This window comes from Schistocerca gregaria, chromosome 11 (genome assembly GCF_023897955.1).
Source record: "Schistocerca gregaria isolate iqSchGreg1 chromosome 11, iqSchGreg1.2, whole genome shotgun sequence".
Taxonomy (NCBI): Eukaryota; Metazoa; Arthropoda; class Insecta; order Orthoptera; family Acrididae; genus Schistocerca; species Schistocerca gregaria.
This window is the reverse complement of record NC_064930.1, coordinates 99,821,745-99,840,101: the sequence shown is the minus strand read 5'-3', so window position 1 is coordinate 99,840,101 and position 18,357 is coordinate 99,821,745. Positions and strand designations below refer to the sequence as shown.

The following is an 18,357-nucleotide window of genomic DNA, read 5'->3' as shown; positions in this document are numbered from 1 at the left end:
ATGCGGGCCACAGCTGGCCAAATTAATAAATTATATACAGGGTGGTCCATTTATCGTGACCGGGCGGAATATCTCACGAAAACGAAAAAACTACAAAGAACGAAACTCGTCTAGCTTGAAGGGGGAAACCAGATGGCGCTACGGTTGGCCCGCTAGATAGCGCTTCCATTGGTCAAAGGGATATTAACTTCGTTTATAAAATAGGAACCCCCATTTTTTTATTACTTATTCGTGTATTACGTAAAGGAATATGAATGTTTTAGTTGGACCACTTTTTTCGCTTTGTGACAGATGGCGCAGTAATAGTCACAAACATACGGCTCACAATTTTAGACGAGCATTTGGTAACAGGTAGGTTTTTTAAATTAAAATACAGAACGTAGGTACGTTTGAACATTTTATTTCGGTTGTTCCAATGTGATACATGTACCTTTGTGAACTTATCATTTCTGAGAATACATGCTGTTGCAGCGTCTTTACCTGTAAGTACCACATTAATGCAATAAATGCTCGAAATGATGTCCGTCAACGTCAGTGCATTTGGCAATACGTGTAACGACATTCCTCTCATCAGAGAGTAGTTCGCCTTTCGTAATGTTCGCACATGCATTGACAATGCGCTGACGCATGTTGTCAGGCGTTGTCGGTGGATCACGATAGCAAATATCCTTCAACTTTCCCCACAGAAAGAAATCCGGGGATGTCATATCCGGTGAACGTGCGGTTTGGTGCTTCGACGACCAATCCACCTGTCATGCTATTCAGTACCGCTTCAACCGCACGCGAGCTATGTGCCGGACATCCATCATGTTGGAAGTACATCGCCATTCTGTCATGCAGTGAAACATCTTGTAGTAACATCGGTATAACATTACGTAGGAAATCAGCATGTAATTCGCCATTTAGATTGCCACCGATAAAATGGGGGCTAATTATCCTTCCTCCCATAATGCCGCACCATACATTAAGGTCGCTGATGTTCCACTTGTCGCAGCCATCGTGGATTTTACGTTGCCCAATAGTGCATATTATGCCGGTTTACGTTACCGCTGTTGGTGAATGATACTTCGTTGCTAAATAGAACGCGTGCAAAAAATCTGTCATCGTCCCGTAATTTATCTTGTGCCCAGTGGCAGAACTGTACACGACGTTCAAAGTCGCCGCCATGCAATTCCTGGTTCATAGGAATATGGTACTGGTGCAATCGATGCTGATGTGGCATTCTCAACACCGAAGTACTTGAGATTCCCGATTCACGCCCAATTTGTCTGCTACTGATGAGCAGATTAGCCACGACAGCAGCTAAAACACCTACTTGGGAATCATCATCTGTTGCAGGTCGTGGTTGACGTTTCACGTGTGGCTGAACACTTCCTGTTTTCTTAAATAACGTAACTATCCGGCAAACGGCCCGGACACTTAGATGATGTCGTCCAGGATACCGAGCAGCATACATAGCACACGCCCGTTGGGCATTTTGATCACAATAGAGATACAACATCACGATATCGACCTTTTCCGCAGTTGGTAAACGGTCCATTTTAACACGGGTAATGTACCACGAAGCAAATACCGTCCGCACTAGCGGAATATTACGTGATACCTCGTACTTATACGTCTGAGGTTATTACAGCGCCATCTATTACACAGCGAAAAAAGTGGTCCAACTAAAACATTCATATTTCTTTACGTACTACACGAATATGTAATAAAAATGGGGGTTCCTATTTTAAAAAAACGCAGTTGATATCCGTTTGATGCTTATTTCGTGAGATATTTGGCCCAGTCACTATCAATGGACCACCGTGTTTAGCACATTTTTCGACAGGTGCCATTATCGAAAACATTTCTTGAAGTCCTATTGGAAAGAGTAAATAGCAGGGGCAAGTCCCCGAAATGCACTGACAAAATTTGTGGCGTGGTTCGGTGATATTTACTAAGTATTTTGGTGAACCGTACCCAGTCTCCTGTGGATTTTGTCGTCAGTGATCGTCTCAGTAAAATAGGTTGCCTGCAAATGCTTACATACTTTGTCTCGGCAGAACATACATAGCCGGCTGCGGTGGTCTCGCGGTTCTAGGCGCGCAGTCCGGAACCGCGGGGCTGCTACGGTCGCAGGTTCGAATCCTGCCTCGGGCATGGATGTGTGTGATGTCCTTAGGTTAGTTAGGTTTAATTAGTTCTAAGTTCTAGGGGACTTATGACCACAGCAGTTGAGTCCCATAGTGCTCAGAGCCAGCCAGAACGTACACAAACTCCAGCATTTTGAGTTTTTTATTCAAATGGTTCAAATGGCTCTGAGCACTATGGGACTCATAAGTTCCCTAGAACTTAGAACTACTTAAACCTAACTAACCTAAGGACATCACACACTCCCATGCCCGAGGCAGGATTCGAACCTGCGACCGTAGTAACCCCGCGGTTCCGGACTGCAGCGCCAGAACCGCACCGAGTTATTTATTGTTATGGACTTTCTTGTACCGTAGTTCCACCGACTTAGGGAAAAACAATGGTAGACAATATGATTTGATAGTTCACACAGCGAACCACAACCGGATCCTTGCGAAATTGTGGAAGGAACAGTACAAGGAAGCAAAAGGCGAGGAAGACTTGTAACGGAAACTACAAGAGCAGAATACTGGTTATATCAATTGCATCAGTAATGAACAGCGATAGCAATTATTATACATATAGAAATAGGTGCTCAGTACAATGTAGCGAAAGCGTCTTTGGGAATTTTTTAAACTTCTACTTGTGCATGTTATATGCTTTTCTAGCGGCTCTTAAGGTGTAAGTGATTGCTGCTGAGGATTTTTCCGGGTTGTATGGCCGTGGTCCACGGAACTCTTCAATACATGACGTTTCGTCCAAAGCTACGTTGGACATCTTCGGAGGTGCTCCTGGTTGTGCTGAGTCTTGCCGACTGATGAGTTGGGCGTCCAAGAGCGGCCTAAATACCGTGGAAAGTGGGCGTGGTCTTGAATTCACGCGACAGCAGAGATAAACCTTGCCAAAGATAAAAAAAATTAACTACCGATCATTGTACGTCAAAGACAAAATCTTCCCATCGATTCTGTAGCGCCACAGTCCATATATCACTGAGTTTCATATCTTCTTCTTTCCTGTGAAAATTATCCACATGAAACTTCCTGGCAGATTAAAACTGTGTGCCGGACCGAGACTCGAACTCGGGACCTCAGGGAAAGCGCACACTCCGCTGCAGAGTGAAAATCTCATTCTGGAAATTATCCACATGTTTATATATTTCAATGGCTTCTCTATATAGCCGTGTATAATAGATCGTCATAGTACAGAAAACTTCAGTATCCGAAAATTTTACTACGTGATCACCTGATTGAAGAGCACGTTCCGCTACGGTTGATTTGTCTGTTCTCCCTAGTGGGCAAAGACTTTTGTGTTCCTTCAAGCGTGTATTCACACTTCCCTTTGTAGTTACAATGTAGACCCTACCACATGTACACGGAATCTTATATACACCACTTGCAGACACAGGGGGACGTTTATCCCTAACGGAACAAAGTGCATGGCCTTTTTTTTTTAGCTGGTCTGAAACTCGGTCAAACGTCATGTTTCCTTAGAATCTTGCCGCTTTGATATATTACTTTTTTGATGAAGGGCAGAGAAACCTGCTAACTCGTGAAATCCAGACCTCAGCAGCTGAAACATCTGGTCGTGAAAGCCTTCATTGTATGTAAGAGATTGACCAGAACAGCGTAATTACCTGTTGTAATTGGTTACTCATTGTTACTCCCACAGAAGAATTAGTTTCCTATTTATATAGTACATTACATACACTGTGTGGCGTCACCGCCAGACACCACACTTGCTAGGTGGTAGCCTTTAAATCGGCCGCGGTCCGTTAGTATACGTCGGACCCGCGTGACGCCACTATCAGTGATTGCAGACCGAGCGCCGCCACACGGCAGGTCTAGAGAGACTTCCTAGCACTCGCCCCAGTTGTACAGCCGACTTTGCTAGCGATGGTTCACTGACAAAATATGCTCTCATTTGCCGAGACGATGGTTTAGCATAGCCTTCAGCTACGTTATTTGCTACGACCTAGCAAGGCGCCATTATCAGTTATTGATATTGTGAATCATGTACCTTCAAGACCGACGTTAATCATTAATGGATTAAAGTTAAGTATAAAACTAATTACGCCCGCTTTCTGAATTCTCATTCCTTGTCATGTTCCAGACCTCACGTCAGTATCGTTCTTCCCTCCATTAATGACTTACCATTCCATATTGACGAGGATGCAAAGTTAGTTCTTTTTGCTGATGATACAAGTATAGTAACAACATCCAAAAACCAAGAACTAAGTGATGTAATTGTAAATGATGTGTTTCACAAAATTATTAAGTGGTTCTCAGCAAACGGACTCTCTTTAAATTTTGATAAAACAGAGTATATACAGTTCCGTACAGTAAATGGCACAACTCCAGTAATAAATATAGACTTTGAACAGAAGTCTGTAGCTAAGGTAGATTTTCAAAATTTTTAGGTGTGTCCATTGATGAGAGGTTAAACTGGAAGCAACACATTGATGGTCTGCTGAAACGTCTGAGTTCGGCTACGTATGCTATAAGCGTTATTGCAAATTTTGGTGATAAGAATCTCAGTAAATTAGCTTACTATGCCTACTTTCATTCACTGCTTTCGTATGGCATCATATTCTGGGTTAATTCATCGTTGAGTATAAAAGTATTCATTGCTCAAAAACGTGTAATCAGAATAATTGCTGGAGCCCACCCACGGTCACCCTGCAGACATCTATTTAAGGATCTAGGGATCCTCACAGTAACCTCACAGTATATATATTCACTTATGAAATTTGTTGTTAATAATCCAGCCCAGTTGAAAAGTAATAGCAGTGTGCATAGCTATAACACCAGGAGAAAGGATGATCTTCACTATGCAGGGTTAAATCTGACTTTGGCACAGAAGGGGGTAAATTATGCTGCCACAAAAGTCTTTGGTCACCTACCAAACAGCATCAAAATCCTGAAAGATAGTCAACCAACATTTAAAAATAAATTAAAAGAATTTCTAGATGACAACTCCTTCTACTCATTGGCTGAATTTTTAGATATAAATTAAGGGAGGGAAAAAAACTAACTTAAGCATTAGTGTCATGCAATATTTTGTGTAACGTAATATCTTGAACAGACATCTTTCATTAACCTGACACGTTGCACATCATTACGAAGTGTCGTATTCATGATCTATGGAACAAGTATTAATCTAATCTAATCTAATCTAATCCTCCTGGCGCCAGCCTGCTTGAGCTAAAACGCATTTCGGCCTCCACTCGTAACACGGTGTTCGCTCTTCTGCTAACACAAAACACTGTACCGATAAAGAAACTGGTATAGGCATCCGTATTCAAATACAGAGATATGCAAACAGGCAGAATACGGCGCTGCGGTCGGCAACGCCTAAATAAGACAACAAGTGTCTGGCGCAGTTGTTAGATCGATTACTTTAAACGCGAACATTTTAGGATGACACGCCTAAAGCTGAAATACTAAACACCTTTTTCCAAAGCTGTGTCACAGAGGAAGACCGCTCTGCAGTTCCTTCTCTAAATCCTCGCACAAACGAAAAAATGGCTGACATCGAAATAAGTGGCCAAGGAATAGAAAAGCAAATGGAATCACTCAATAGAGGAAAGTCCACTGGACCTGACGGGATACCAATTCGATTCTACACAGAGTACGCGAAAGAACTTGCCCCCTTCTAACAGCCGTGTACCGCAGGTCTCTAGAGGAACGGAAGGTTCCAAATGATTGGAAAAGAGCACAGGTAGTCCCAGTCTTTAAGAAGGGTCGTCGAGCAGATGCGCAAAACTATAGACCTAGATCTCTGACGTCGACCTTTTGTAGAATTTTAGAACATGTTTTTTTCTCGAGTATCATGTCGTTTTTGGAAACCCAGAATCTACTCTGTAGGAATCAACATGAATTCCGGAAACAGCGATCGTGTGAGACACAACTCGCTTTATTTGTTCATGAGACCCAGAAAATATTAGATACAGGCTCCCAGATAGATGCTATTTTTCTCGACTTCCGGAAGGCGTTAGATACAGTTCCGCACTGTCGCCTGATAAACAAAGTAAGAGCCTACGGAATATCAGACCAGCTGTGTGGCTGGATTGAAGAGCTTTTAGCAAAAACAGAACACAGCATGTTGTTATCAATGGAGAGACGTCTACAGACGTTAAAGTAACCTCTGGCGTGCCACAGGGGAGTGTTATGGGACCATTGCTTTTCACAATATATATAAATGACCTAGTAGATAGTGTCGGAAGGTCCATGTGGCTTTCCGCGGATGATGCTGTAGTATACAGAGAAGTTGCAGTATTAGAAAATTGTAGCGAAATGCAGGAAGATCTGCAGCGGATAGGCACTTGGTGCAGGGAGTGGCAACTGACCCTTAACATAAGACAAATGTAATGTATTGCGATTACATAGAAAGAAGGATCCTTTATTGTATGATTATATGATAGCGGAACAAACACTGGTAGCAGTTACTTCTGTAAAATATCTGGGAGTATGCGTGCGGAACGATTTGAAGTGGAATGATCATATAAAATTAATTGTTGGTAAGGCAGGTACCAGGTTGAGATTCATTGGGAGAGTCCTTAGAAAACGTAGTCCATCAACAAAGGAGGTGGCTTACAAAACACTCGTTCGACCTATACTTGAGTATTGCTCATCAGTGTAGGATACGTACCAGATCGGGTTGACGGAGGAGATAGAGAAGATCCAAAGAAGAGAGGCGCGTTTCGTCACAGGGTTATTTGGTAACCGTGATAGCGTTACGGAGATCTTTAACAAACTCAAGTGGCAGACTCTGCAAGAGAGGCGCTCTGCATCGCGGTGTAGCTTGCTCGCCAGGTTTCGAGAGGGTGCGTTTCTGGATGAGGTATCGAATATATTGCTTCCCCCCACTTATACCTCCCGAGGAGATCACGAATGTAAAATCAGAGAGATTAGAGCGCGCACGGAGGCTTTCAGACAGTCGTTCTTCCCGCGAACCATAAGCGACTGGAACAGAAAAGGGAGGTAATGACAGTGGCGCGTAAAGAGCCCTCCGCCACACACTGTTGGGTGGCTTGCGGAGTATAAATATAGATGTAGGTGTAGGTTAGCCTTTACCGTGACTGTTATTGATACTAAATGAAACAACAGGTTTACTGTTAGCAGCCACTGTTTATTTAGCTCCATGTCGCGTTTTAAAGGTTTAAACCTTCGTCATCAGGTGGATTTATATTTGTTAGTATGACATTTGTGTGTGTGTGTGTGTGTGTGTGTGTGTGTGTGTGTGTGTGTGTTGTGTTACGATGTTTTGGAGGATATAGTGTCTTATTTCTTTGATAGACAGTGCCACAAGTTCATCCAAAAAAATCGTAACACGACACACACACAAATATCATACTAACGAATGTAAATCCACCTGATGATGGCGGTTTAAACCTTTGAAACGTATCGCGGAGATTAAATAAACAGTGATTGGACACAGTAAACGTGTTGTTTCATTTAAGGGGGGGGGGGGGGTAGGACGTCAAACGGGCCGATTTGGAGCAGGAGAGCCATCACATGACATTTTAATTTGCACTGTCTACACTTTTACAAATAAATTCATAAAACTTTGTCAGCATGACCAGGAAGGATTCCGAATTTACACTCACAGCAGCAGAAGTTCGAAAAAATAAAAAAATATTTTTTTTTTACATGTGAAATTTCAACCTTTCTTTGATTGTTGCTATAGGTACACTTTTCTTCATAAGTAAGATTCTTCGATGAATTTTGCACTGCGTACAACTCAAAAGTGTATGAAACTCTAGAATTTTACAAATCTATTAAAAAGTGTGGTGAAAATTGAGGTAATTAACTAGAAATTTTGTGTTTTTTCTATACATGAAGTTTGAAATATTTGTTTCTTCATAAATTAAATAAATTCTAGAGTTTCATACACCTGTAAGTACGGTTTGTATGCTGTGCAAAATTCATCGAAGAATCTCTCTAACTTACGAAGAGAAGTGTACCCTTAGCAACAAATGCAGCCATTAGTGAGTGAAAGAATGATGAAATTTATTTTGTTATGTTTTCGATCTTACACTGCAATGAGTGTGAATCCTGAATCATAAATTAAATAAATTCTAGAGTTTCATACACTTTTGAGTATGGTTTGTACGCTGTGCAAAATTCATCGAAGAATCTCTCTTACTTATGAAGAAAAGTGTACCTATAGCAACAAATGCTGCCATTATTAAATCCAAGAAAGGTTGAAATTTAAACATGTAAAAAAAACTTATTTTTTTATTTTTTCGAACTTCCGCTGCTGTGAGTGTAAATTCTGAATCCTTCCTGGTCATGCTGACAATGTTTTATGAATTTATTTGTAAAAGTATAGACAGCGTAAATTAAAATGTCATGTGATGCCTCTCCTGCTCCATGTCGGCCCGTCTGGCGTCCTACCCCCCTTAAGATCACTTACTGCTGCTACAATGGCCAGTTATCAAGATTTAAGTGAGTCTGAACGTGGGACACAGCATCTCCGAGGTAGCGATGAAGTGACCATTTTCCCGTACGACCATTTCACGACTGCACTGTCAATATCAGGAGTCCGGTAAAACATAAAATCTCCGGCATCGCAGCGGATGGAAAAGTACCCTGCGAGAACGGGACCAACGACGGCTGAAGAGAATCGTTCAGCGCGGCAGAAGTGCAACCCCTCCGCAAATTTCAATGCCGGCCCATCAACAAGCGCCAGCGTGCGAACCGTTCGATGAAACATCATCGATATCGGCTTTCGAAGCCGGAGGTCCACTCGTCTACCCTTGATGAGTGCACGACGCAAAGCTTTACGCTTCACCTGGGGCCGTCAACTCCGACATTGGACTGTTGATGACTGGAAACATGTCGCCTGGTGAGACGAGTCTCGTTTCAAATTGTATCGAGCAGATGGACGTGTACGGGTATGGAGACAAATTCATGAATCCATGGACCCTGCATGTCATCAGATTGTTGAAGCTGGTGGAGGCTCTGCTATGGTGTGCAATTGGAGTGATATGGGACACCTGATACGTCTAGATACGACTCTGACAGGTGACACGTACGTAAGCATCCGGGTGTGATCACCTACACCCATTCATGCCCTTTGTGCATTCCGACGGACTTGGGCAAATCCAGCAGGACAATGTGACACCTCACACGCCAATAATTGGCTCTGGGAACACTCTTCTCAGTTTAAAAACTTCCGCTGACCACCAAATTCGCCAGACACGAACATCATTGAGCATATCTGGGATGCGTTGCAAAGTGCTGTTCAGAAGAGGTCTCCAGCCCCTCGCGGCCGGCCGCGGTGGTCTCGCGGTTCTAGGCGCTCAGTCCGGAACCGCGCGACTGCTACGGTCGCAGGTTCGAATCCTGCCTCGGGCATGGATGTGTGTGATGTCCTTAGGTTAGTTAGGTTTAATTAGTTCTAAGTTCTAGGCGACTGATGACCTCAGACGTTAAGTCGCATAGTGCTCAGAGCCATTTGAACCATTTCTTTTCCAGCCCCTCGTAGTGTTACGGACTTACGGACAGCCCTGCAGGATTCATGGAGTCAGATGCTTCCAGCATTACATCAGACATTAGTCGAGTCCACGCCACATGGTATTTCGGCACGTCTGCCTGCCCACTGGGGCCCTACACGATATTATGCAGGTGTACCAATTTCTTTGGCTCTTCAGCGTGGTTGCCCATTACGCTGAGGTGGCACTCATTAAGTGCGAAAGTACCCACTTGTTTCGAGTGTGTTACACAATCATTAGCATCGAGCAGCCATTTGAGCAACATCCCTTAGACATCATTCATCGCACTTCAGTCTGAACATAGTCTCTGAACATCACTAGCGTCGAAACCTTCATGGACCGATCGCAGGTAGAAGGCGCGCCAGTGACATTTGTGCCACACAAAAAGTGTTCCTTTTTATGTTTTCTAAACACTCTAAAATTTTGTGTACATAGTCTTTTTTTACCTTCCATATAATGAAGGAGTCAGTAATACAGTACATACACTACTGGCCATTAAAAATGCTACACCACGAAGATGACGTGCTACAGACTTGCAATATAACCGACAGGAAGAAGATGCTGTGATATGCAAATGATTAGCTGTTCAGAGCATTCACACAAGGTTGGCGCCGGTGGCGACACCTACAACGTCATGACATGAGGAAAGTTTCCAACCGATTTCTCATACACAAACAGCAGTTGATCGGCGTTGCCAGGTGAAACGTTGTTGTGATGCCTCGTGTAAGGAGGAGAAATGCGTACCATCACGTTTCTGCCTTTGATAAAGGTCGGATTGCAGCCTATCGCGATGGCGGTTTATCGTATAGCGTCATTGCTGCTCGCGTTGGTGGAGATCCACTGACTGTTACCAGAATATGGAATCGGTGGGTTCAGGAGGGTATGGCAGAACGCTGTGCTGGATCCCGACGGCCTCGTATCACTAAGCAGTCGAGGTGACAGGCATCTTATCCGCATGGCTGTAACGGATCGATCCTTAAGTCAACAGATGGGGACGTTTGCAAGACGACAACAATATGCACGAACAGTTCGACGATGTTTGCAGCAGCATGGATTGTCAGCTCGGAGACCGTATCTGCGGTTACCCTTGACACTCCATCACAGACAGGAGCGCCTGCGATTGTGTACTCGACGACGAACCTGGGCACACGAATGGCAAAACGTCATTTTTTCGGCTGAATCCAGGTTCTGTTTACTGCATCATGATGGTTGTATCCGTGTTTGGCGAGATCGCGGTGAACGCACATTGGAAGCGTGTATTCGTCATCGCCATACTGGCACATCACCTGGCGTGATGGTATGGGGTGCCATTAGTTACACGTCTCGGTCACCTCTTGTTTGGATTGACGGCACTTTGAACAGTGGACGTTACATTTCAGATGTGTTACGACCTGTGAATCTACCCTTCATTAGATCCCTGCTGTTGTTGTTGTTGTGGTCTTCAGTCCTGAGACTGGTTTGATGCAGCTCTCCATGATACTCTATGCTGTGCAAGCTTCTTCATCTCCCAGTACCTACTGCAGTCTACATCCTTCTGAATCTGCTTAGTGTATTCATCTCTTGGTCTCCCTCTACGATTTTTACCCTCCACACTGCCCTCCAATGCTAAATTGGTGATCCCCTCATGCCTCAGAACATGTCCTACTTACAGATCCCTTCTTCTGGTCAAGTTGTGCCACAAACTTCTCTTCTCCCCAATCCTATTCAATACTTCCTTATTAGTTATGTGATCTACGCATCTAATCTTCAGCATTCTTCTGTAGCACCACATTTCGAAAGCTTCTATTCTCCTTTAGTCCAAACTATTTATCGTCCATGTTTCACTTCCATACATGGCTACACTCCATACAAATACTTTCAGAAATGACTTCCTGACATTTAAATCTATACTCGATGTTAACAAATTTCTCTTCTTCAGAAATGCTTTCCTTGCCATTGCCAGCCTACATTTTATATCCTCTCTACTTTGACCATCATCAGTTATTTTGCTCCCCAAATACCAAACTCCTTTACTACTTTATGTGTCTCATTTCCTAACCTAATTCCCCCAGCGTCACCCGACTAAATTCGACTACATTCCATTATCCTCGTTTTGGTTTTGTTGATGTTAATCTTATGTCCTCCTTTCAAGACACTGTCCATTCCATTCAACTGCTCTTCCAAGTCCTTTGCTGTTTCTGACAGAATTACAATGTCATCGGCGAACCTCAAAGTTTTCATTTCTTCTCCATGGATTTTAATACCTACTCCGAATGTTTCTTTTGTTTCCTTTACTGCTTCCTCAATATACAGATTGAATAACATCGGGCACAGGCTACAACTCTGCCTTACTCCCTTCCCAACCACTACTTCCCTTTCATGTCCCTCGACTCTTATGACTGCCATCTGGTTTCTGTACAAATTGTAAATAGCCTTTCGCTCCCTGTCTTTAACCCCTGCCACCTTCAGAATTTGAAAGAGAGTATTCCAGTCAACATTGTCAAAAGCTTTCTCTAAGTCTACAAATGCTAGAAACGTAGGTTTGCCTTTCCTTAATCTTTCTTTTAAGTTAAGTCGTAAGGTCAGTATTGCTTCGCGTGTTCCAGTGTTTCTACGGAATCCAAACTGATCTTCCCCGAGGTCGGCTTCTACTAGTTTTTCCGTTCGTCTGTAAAGAATTCGCGTTAGTATTTTGCAGCTGTGGCTTATTAAACTGATTGTTCGGTAATTTTCACATCTGTCAACACCTGCTTTCTTTGGGATTGGAATTATTATATTCTTCTTGAAGTCTGAGGGTATTTCGCCTGTCTCATACATCTTGCTCACCAGATGGTAGAGTTTTGTCAGGACTGGTTCCCCCAAGGCCGTCAGTAGTTCCAATGGAATGTTGTCTACTCCCGGGGCCTTGTTTCGACTCAGGTCTTTCAGTGCTCTGTCAAACTCTTCACGCAATATCATATCTCCCATTTAATTTTCATCTACATGCTCTTCCATTTCCATAATTTTGTCTTCAAGTACATCGCCCTTGCATAGACCCGCTATATACTGCTTCCACCTTTCTGCTTTCCCTTCTTTGCTTAGAACAGGGTTTCCATCTGAGCTCTTGATGTTCATACAAGTGGTTCTCTTATCTCCAAAGGTCTCTTTAATTTTCCTGTAGGCAGTATCTATCTTACCCCTAGTGAGATAAGCCTCTACGTCCTTACATTTGTCCTCTAGCCATCCCTGCTTAGCCATTTTGCACTTCCTGTCGATTTCATTTTTGAGACGTTTGTATTCCTTTTTGCCTGCTTCATTTACTGCATTTTTATATTTTCTCCTTTCATCCATTAAATTCAATATTTCTTCTGTTACCCAAGGATTTCTACTAGTTCTCGTCTTTTTACCTACTTGATCCTCTGCTGCATTCACTACTTCATCCCTCAAAGCTACCCATTCTTCTTCTACTGTATTTTTTCCCCCATTCCTGTCATTTGCTCCCTTATGCTCTCCCTGAAACTCTGTACAACCTCTGGTCCTTTCAGTTTATCCAGGTCCCATGTCCTTAATTTCCCACCTTTTTGCAGTTTCTTCAGTTTTAATTTACAGGTCATAACCAATAGATTGTGGTCAGAGTTCACATCTGCCCCTGGAAATGTCTTACAATTTAAAACTTGGTTCCTAAATCTCTGTCTTACCATTATATAATCTATCTGATACCTTTTAGTATCTCCAGGCTTCTTCCATGTGTACAGCCTTCTTTTATGATTCTTGAACCAAGTGTTAGCTATGATTAAGTTATGCTCTGTGCAAAATTCTACCAGGCGGCTTCCTCTTTCATTTCTTAGCCCCAATCCATATTCACCTACTATGTTTCCTTCTCTCCCTTCTCCTACATTCGAATTCCAGTCACCAATGACTATTAAATTTTCGTCTCCCTTCACTATCTCAATAATTTCTTTTATTTCATCATACATTTCTTCTATTTCTTCGTCATCTGCAGAGCTAGTTGGCATATAAACTTGTACTACTGTAGTAGATGTGGGCTTCATATCTATCTTGGCCACAATAATGCGTTCACTATGCTGTTTGTAGTCGCTTACCCGCATTCCTGTTTTCCTATTCATTATTAAACCTACTCCTGCATTACCCCTATTTGATTTTGTATTTATAACCCTGTATTCACCTGACCACAAGTCTTGTTCCTCCTGCCACCGAACTTCACTGATTCCCACTATATCTAACTTTAACCTATCCATTTCCCTTTTAAACTTTCTAACCTACCTGCCCGATTAAGAGATCTAACATTCCACGCTCCGATCCATAGAACGCCAGTTTTCTTTCTCCTGATAACGACATTCCCTTGAGTAGTCCCCGCCCGGAGATCCGAATGGGGGACTATTTTACCTCCGGAATATTTTACCCAAGAGGACGCCATCATCATTTAATCATACAGTAAAGCTGCATGCCCTCGGGAAAAATTACGGCCGTAGTTTCCCCTTGCTTTCAGCCGTTTGCAGTACCAGCACAGCAAGGCCGTTTTGGTTATTGCTACAAGACAAGATTAGTCAATCATCCAGACTGTTGCCCCTGCGCCTACTGAAAAGGCTGCTGCCCCTCTTCAGGAACCACACGTTTGTCTGGCGTCTCAACAGATACCCCTCCATTGTGGTTGTACCTACGGTACGGCTATCTGTATCACTGAGGCACGCAAGCCTCCCCACCAACGGCAAGGTCCATGGTTCATGGTCCCTGCTAAACCCCACATTTCAGCAGGATAATGTACGACTGTATGTTGCAGGTCCTGTACAGGCCTTTCTGGATACAGAAAATGTTCGACTACTGCCCTGGCCAACACATTCTCCACATCTCTCACCAAATGAAAACGTCTGGTCAATGGTGGCCGAGCAACTGGTTCGTCACAATATGGCAGTCTCTACTCTTGATGAACTGTGGTATCGTGTTGAAGCTGCATGGGCAGCTGCACCTGTACATGCCATCCAAGCTCTGTTTGACTCAATGCCCAGGCGTATCAAGGCAGTTATTACGGCCAGAGCTGGTTGTTCCAGGTACTGATTTCTCAGGATCTAAGCACCCAAATTGGGTGAAAATGTATTTAAAAAAATAGTTCAAATGGCTCTGAGCACTATGGGACTTAGCATCTGAGGTCATCAATCACCTAGAACTTAGAATTACTTAAACCTAACTAACCTAGTGGCATCACACAGATCCCTGCTCTAGGTAGGATTTGAACCTGCGACCATAGCGGTCGCGCGGTCCAAGTCTGAAGCGCCTAGAACGGCTCGGCCACACCGGCTGGCAAAATGTAATCACATGTCAGTTCTAGTATAATATACTTGTCCAATGAATACCCGTTTATCATCTGTATTTCTTCTTGGTGTAGCAATTTGAATGGCTTGTAGTGTAGAAATGAAGTAATTTACTTGTAAAAGAATGACATGGATATTTTCCAACGAATCGGAAACTTGACTTTGGAAGGAGCACCAATTATTATCTTGCGTGACATAGAAAATCACTTAAGATCCAAAACTAGATATTCTGAAGGATATTCGAACCTACTCCGTCGAATACGTGGGCAGTCGGCAGTGCATTACAATGAAGTGGATGGGTTCCAGTATTAAACTTACCCACAATTTCGATAAGATATTCGTAGCGTGGAGTCAAGAGCGTTGCTGCAGGGTACCAGTAGGAACGGTAGAAGGTGTACAGCGCCTCAGCCAGACTGAACATTTCCGATGCCTCCGGCTGCCGCTCCTTGCACAGCTCACGTAAGTCATCCTGAGAGGAAAGGATCCACGACTGATAGTGCAGTAGGTCAGCATTCAACAGCGGTCCCCTGTAACACAGAAGTTGCAGGGTTAAAAGCTGATAACCAACCATGTGTAGTGTACCCGAGAATGTAAAAGTATCCTGAATGGACACAGACTAAGCAGTCTCTTAAAACTGTATGACAGCCTGGCACTCGAACCTGGAACCATTGCATTCTTTAAAGGAAGTATAGGAACACAGCAAAAAATCGCAATCACGTTGGTTTTCTAGTATCCTCACACGTCGAGATTTGAGTTTTCAGAGCATTTGAATGAGATAATGATTTTAATTACACTATCAGATCAAAAGTATCCGGACACCTGGCTGAAAATGAGTTGCAAGTTCGTGGCGCCCTCTCCCGGTAATGGTGGAATTCAGTATGGTGTTGGCCCTCCCTGAGCCTTGATGATACCCCCAACTCTCGCAGGCATACGCTCAGTCAGGTGCTGGAAGGTTTCTTGGAGAATGGCAGCCCATGTGCTGAGAGGTGGTATCGATGTCGGCTGGTGAGGCCTGGCAGGAAGTCGGTGTTCCAAAACATCCCAGAGGTGTTTTATAGGAGTCAGGACAGCACTCTGTGCAGGACAGTCCATTACAGGGATGTTGTAACTAACCTGTTACTACGGGTCATTACTTTAAGAGTGGGAATGGAAATACTTATTGACTGTGAAATTAACGTGAGAAGATTAGGGTCGCCACCGATTCTAACCATACAACTAATCAAAGGTTTGGCCGAGTCGGAAAATAAATTAATTTGATCGCAGACCAAAAACTCATAAAAATACGTACGTCGTTGATATCGCTCATAGGGGATGCGGTGTAATTAATAGTATTTCCCGTGCACTGTCCACGAGAATCAACCATTTAAAATAAAATAGCACATGTATGAACACTATCCAGAAGATCAGCTCCCAGCACCACACCGAGCGAGGTGGCGCAGTGGTTAGCATACTGGACTCGCATTCGGGAGGACGACGGTTCAATACCGTCTCCGGTCATCCTGATTTAGGTTTTCCGTGATTTCCCTAAATCGTTTCAGGCAAATGCCGGGATGGTTCCTTTGAAAGGGCACGGCCCATTTCCTTCCCAATCCTTCCCTAACCCGGGCTTGCGCTCCGTCTCTAATGACCTCGTTGTCGACGGGACGTTAAACACTAACCACCACCACCACCACCCAGCACCACACCTGAAAATAAGAATCTAAAGCACTTGTTTTACAGTGAAAGAGGAAACTAATCACTGGACCTATGCGTAAGGAAATGCGTTGGATGTGCTAACAGGAGAGCTACGAGGTGAGTGGCTTAGGTGCAAAAACGTAACCTCAGGATACAAGAGAAAATTGTGTATAAAATCGTTTATTCCTAAGATATGTATGTGAGGCATGTACACCATTCCTGATAACATTAATTCCTAAAACATTAAAGAGAAGCATCGATACATACACCGTTATAATATACACCTACAATCATTGGTGTGAATCATTCATACAACTGCTGTTGCCTGATAACTGATCGCAATAACTCGTGAAGCGGTACACGTTTCGCAGTACACCCGAGTGCCCACTTGGTTTGTGGAGACGCAGTTTCTAGGTATCGTGGCCAAGTTGCGACAATATCACATCACACAATCATGAAAAGTGAACATTCTTTCAAACAGACATGAGACCGGACAGTTAGTGATGACGGTAGCCCAACAAACTTTTATGTTCAACCACGCGGTCGGCTCCTCACGGACGAAAGATACATAAAGCAAGGAAAATTTACGAGAAGGCAAAGCTATCGATATTTAGAAAAATGAAAGCATATACAGACACAGCCTAGGAAAACAGACATTCATTCAGAAGCGAGTGCTCACTTCTTATCTACACCTTTGTGTGGCGCTCTTCAGGCGGATCCAAGTCTGCTACAGAAATTTACCAAAAGAAAAATCTGCCAAAGTTTTGCATTCCTTGCTGTGACGAGGCAAAGCAATATATCAGAGTTGAAACGCTAGACCAAAAGCTAACAGCTCCTCTCTCGCCAAGTAAATAGGCGCGACGCGGTCCATCTACACTCCTGGAAATTGAAATAAGAACACCGTGAATTCATTGTCCCAGGAAGGGGAAACTTTATTGACACATTCCTGGGGTCAGATACATCACATGATCACACTGACAGAACCACAGGCACATAGACACAGGCAACAGAGCATGCACAATGTCGGTTCTAGTACAGTGTATATCCACCTTTCGCAGCAATGCAGGCTGCTTTTCTCCCATGGAGACGATCGTAGAGATGCTGGATGTAGTCCTGTAGAACGGCTTGCCATGCCATTTCAACCTGGCGCCTCAGTTGGACTAGCGTTCGTGCTGGACGTGCAGACCGCGTGAGACGACGCTTCATCCAGTCTCAAACATGCTCAATGGGGGACAGATCCGGAGATCTTGCTGGCCAGGGTAGTTGACTTACACCTTCTAGAGCACGTTGGGTGGCACGGGATACATGCGGACGTGCAATGTCCTGTTGGAACAGCAAGTTCCCTTGCCGGTCTAGGAATGGTAGAACGATGGGTTCGATGACGGTTTGGATGTACCGTGCACTATTCAGTGTCCCCTCGACGATCGCCAGAGGTGTACGGCCAGTGTAGGAGATCGCTCCCCACACCATGATGCCGGGTGTTGGCCCTGTGTGCCTCGGTCGTATGCAGTTCTGATTGTGGCGCTCACCTGCACGGCGCCAAACACGCATACGACCATCATTGGCACCAAGGCAGAAGCGACTCTCATCGCTGAAGACGACACGTCTCCATTCGTCCCTCCATTCACGCCTGTCGCGACACCACTGGAGGCGGGCTGCACGATGTTGGGGCGTGAGCGGAAGACGGCCTAACGGTGTGCGGGACCGTAGCCCAGCTTCATGGAGACGGTTGCGAATGGTCCTCGCCGATACCCCAGGAGCAACAGTGTCCCTAATTTTCTGGGAAGTGGC

At 44.0% G+C, this 18,357-nt stretch overlaps 1 protein-coding gene across 1 annotated transcript in view; it reads right to left on the bottom strand.

Annotated features, from left to right (window-relative positions):
• The window catches only part of LOC126295047 (hornerin-like), a 156,107-nt gene that overhangs the window by 13,360 nt on the left and 124,390 nt on the right, over window positions 1-18,357 (bottom strand). Inside the window, exon 10 of the mRNA XM_049987296.1 lies at window positions 15,211-15,419. Within this exon, the coding sequence (XP_049843253.1) occupies window positions 15,211-15,419 (209 nt within the window). The remainder of the gene's footprint in view (window positions 1-15,210; window positions 15,420-18,357) is intronic.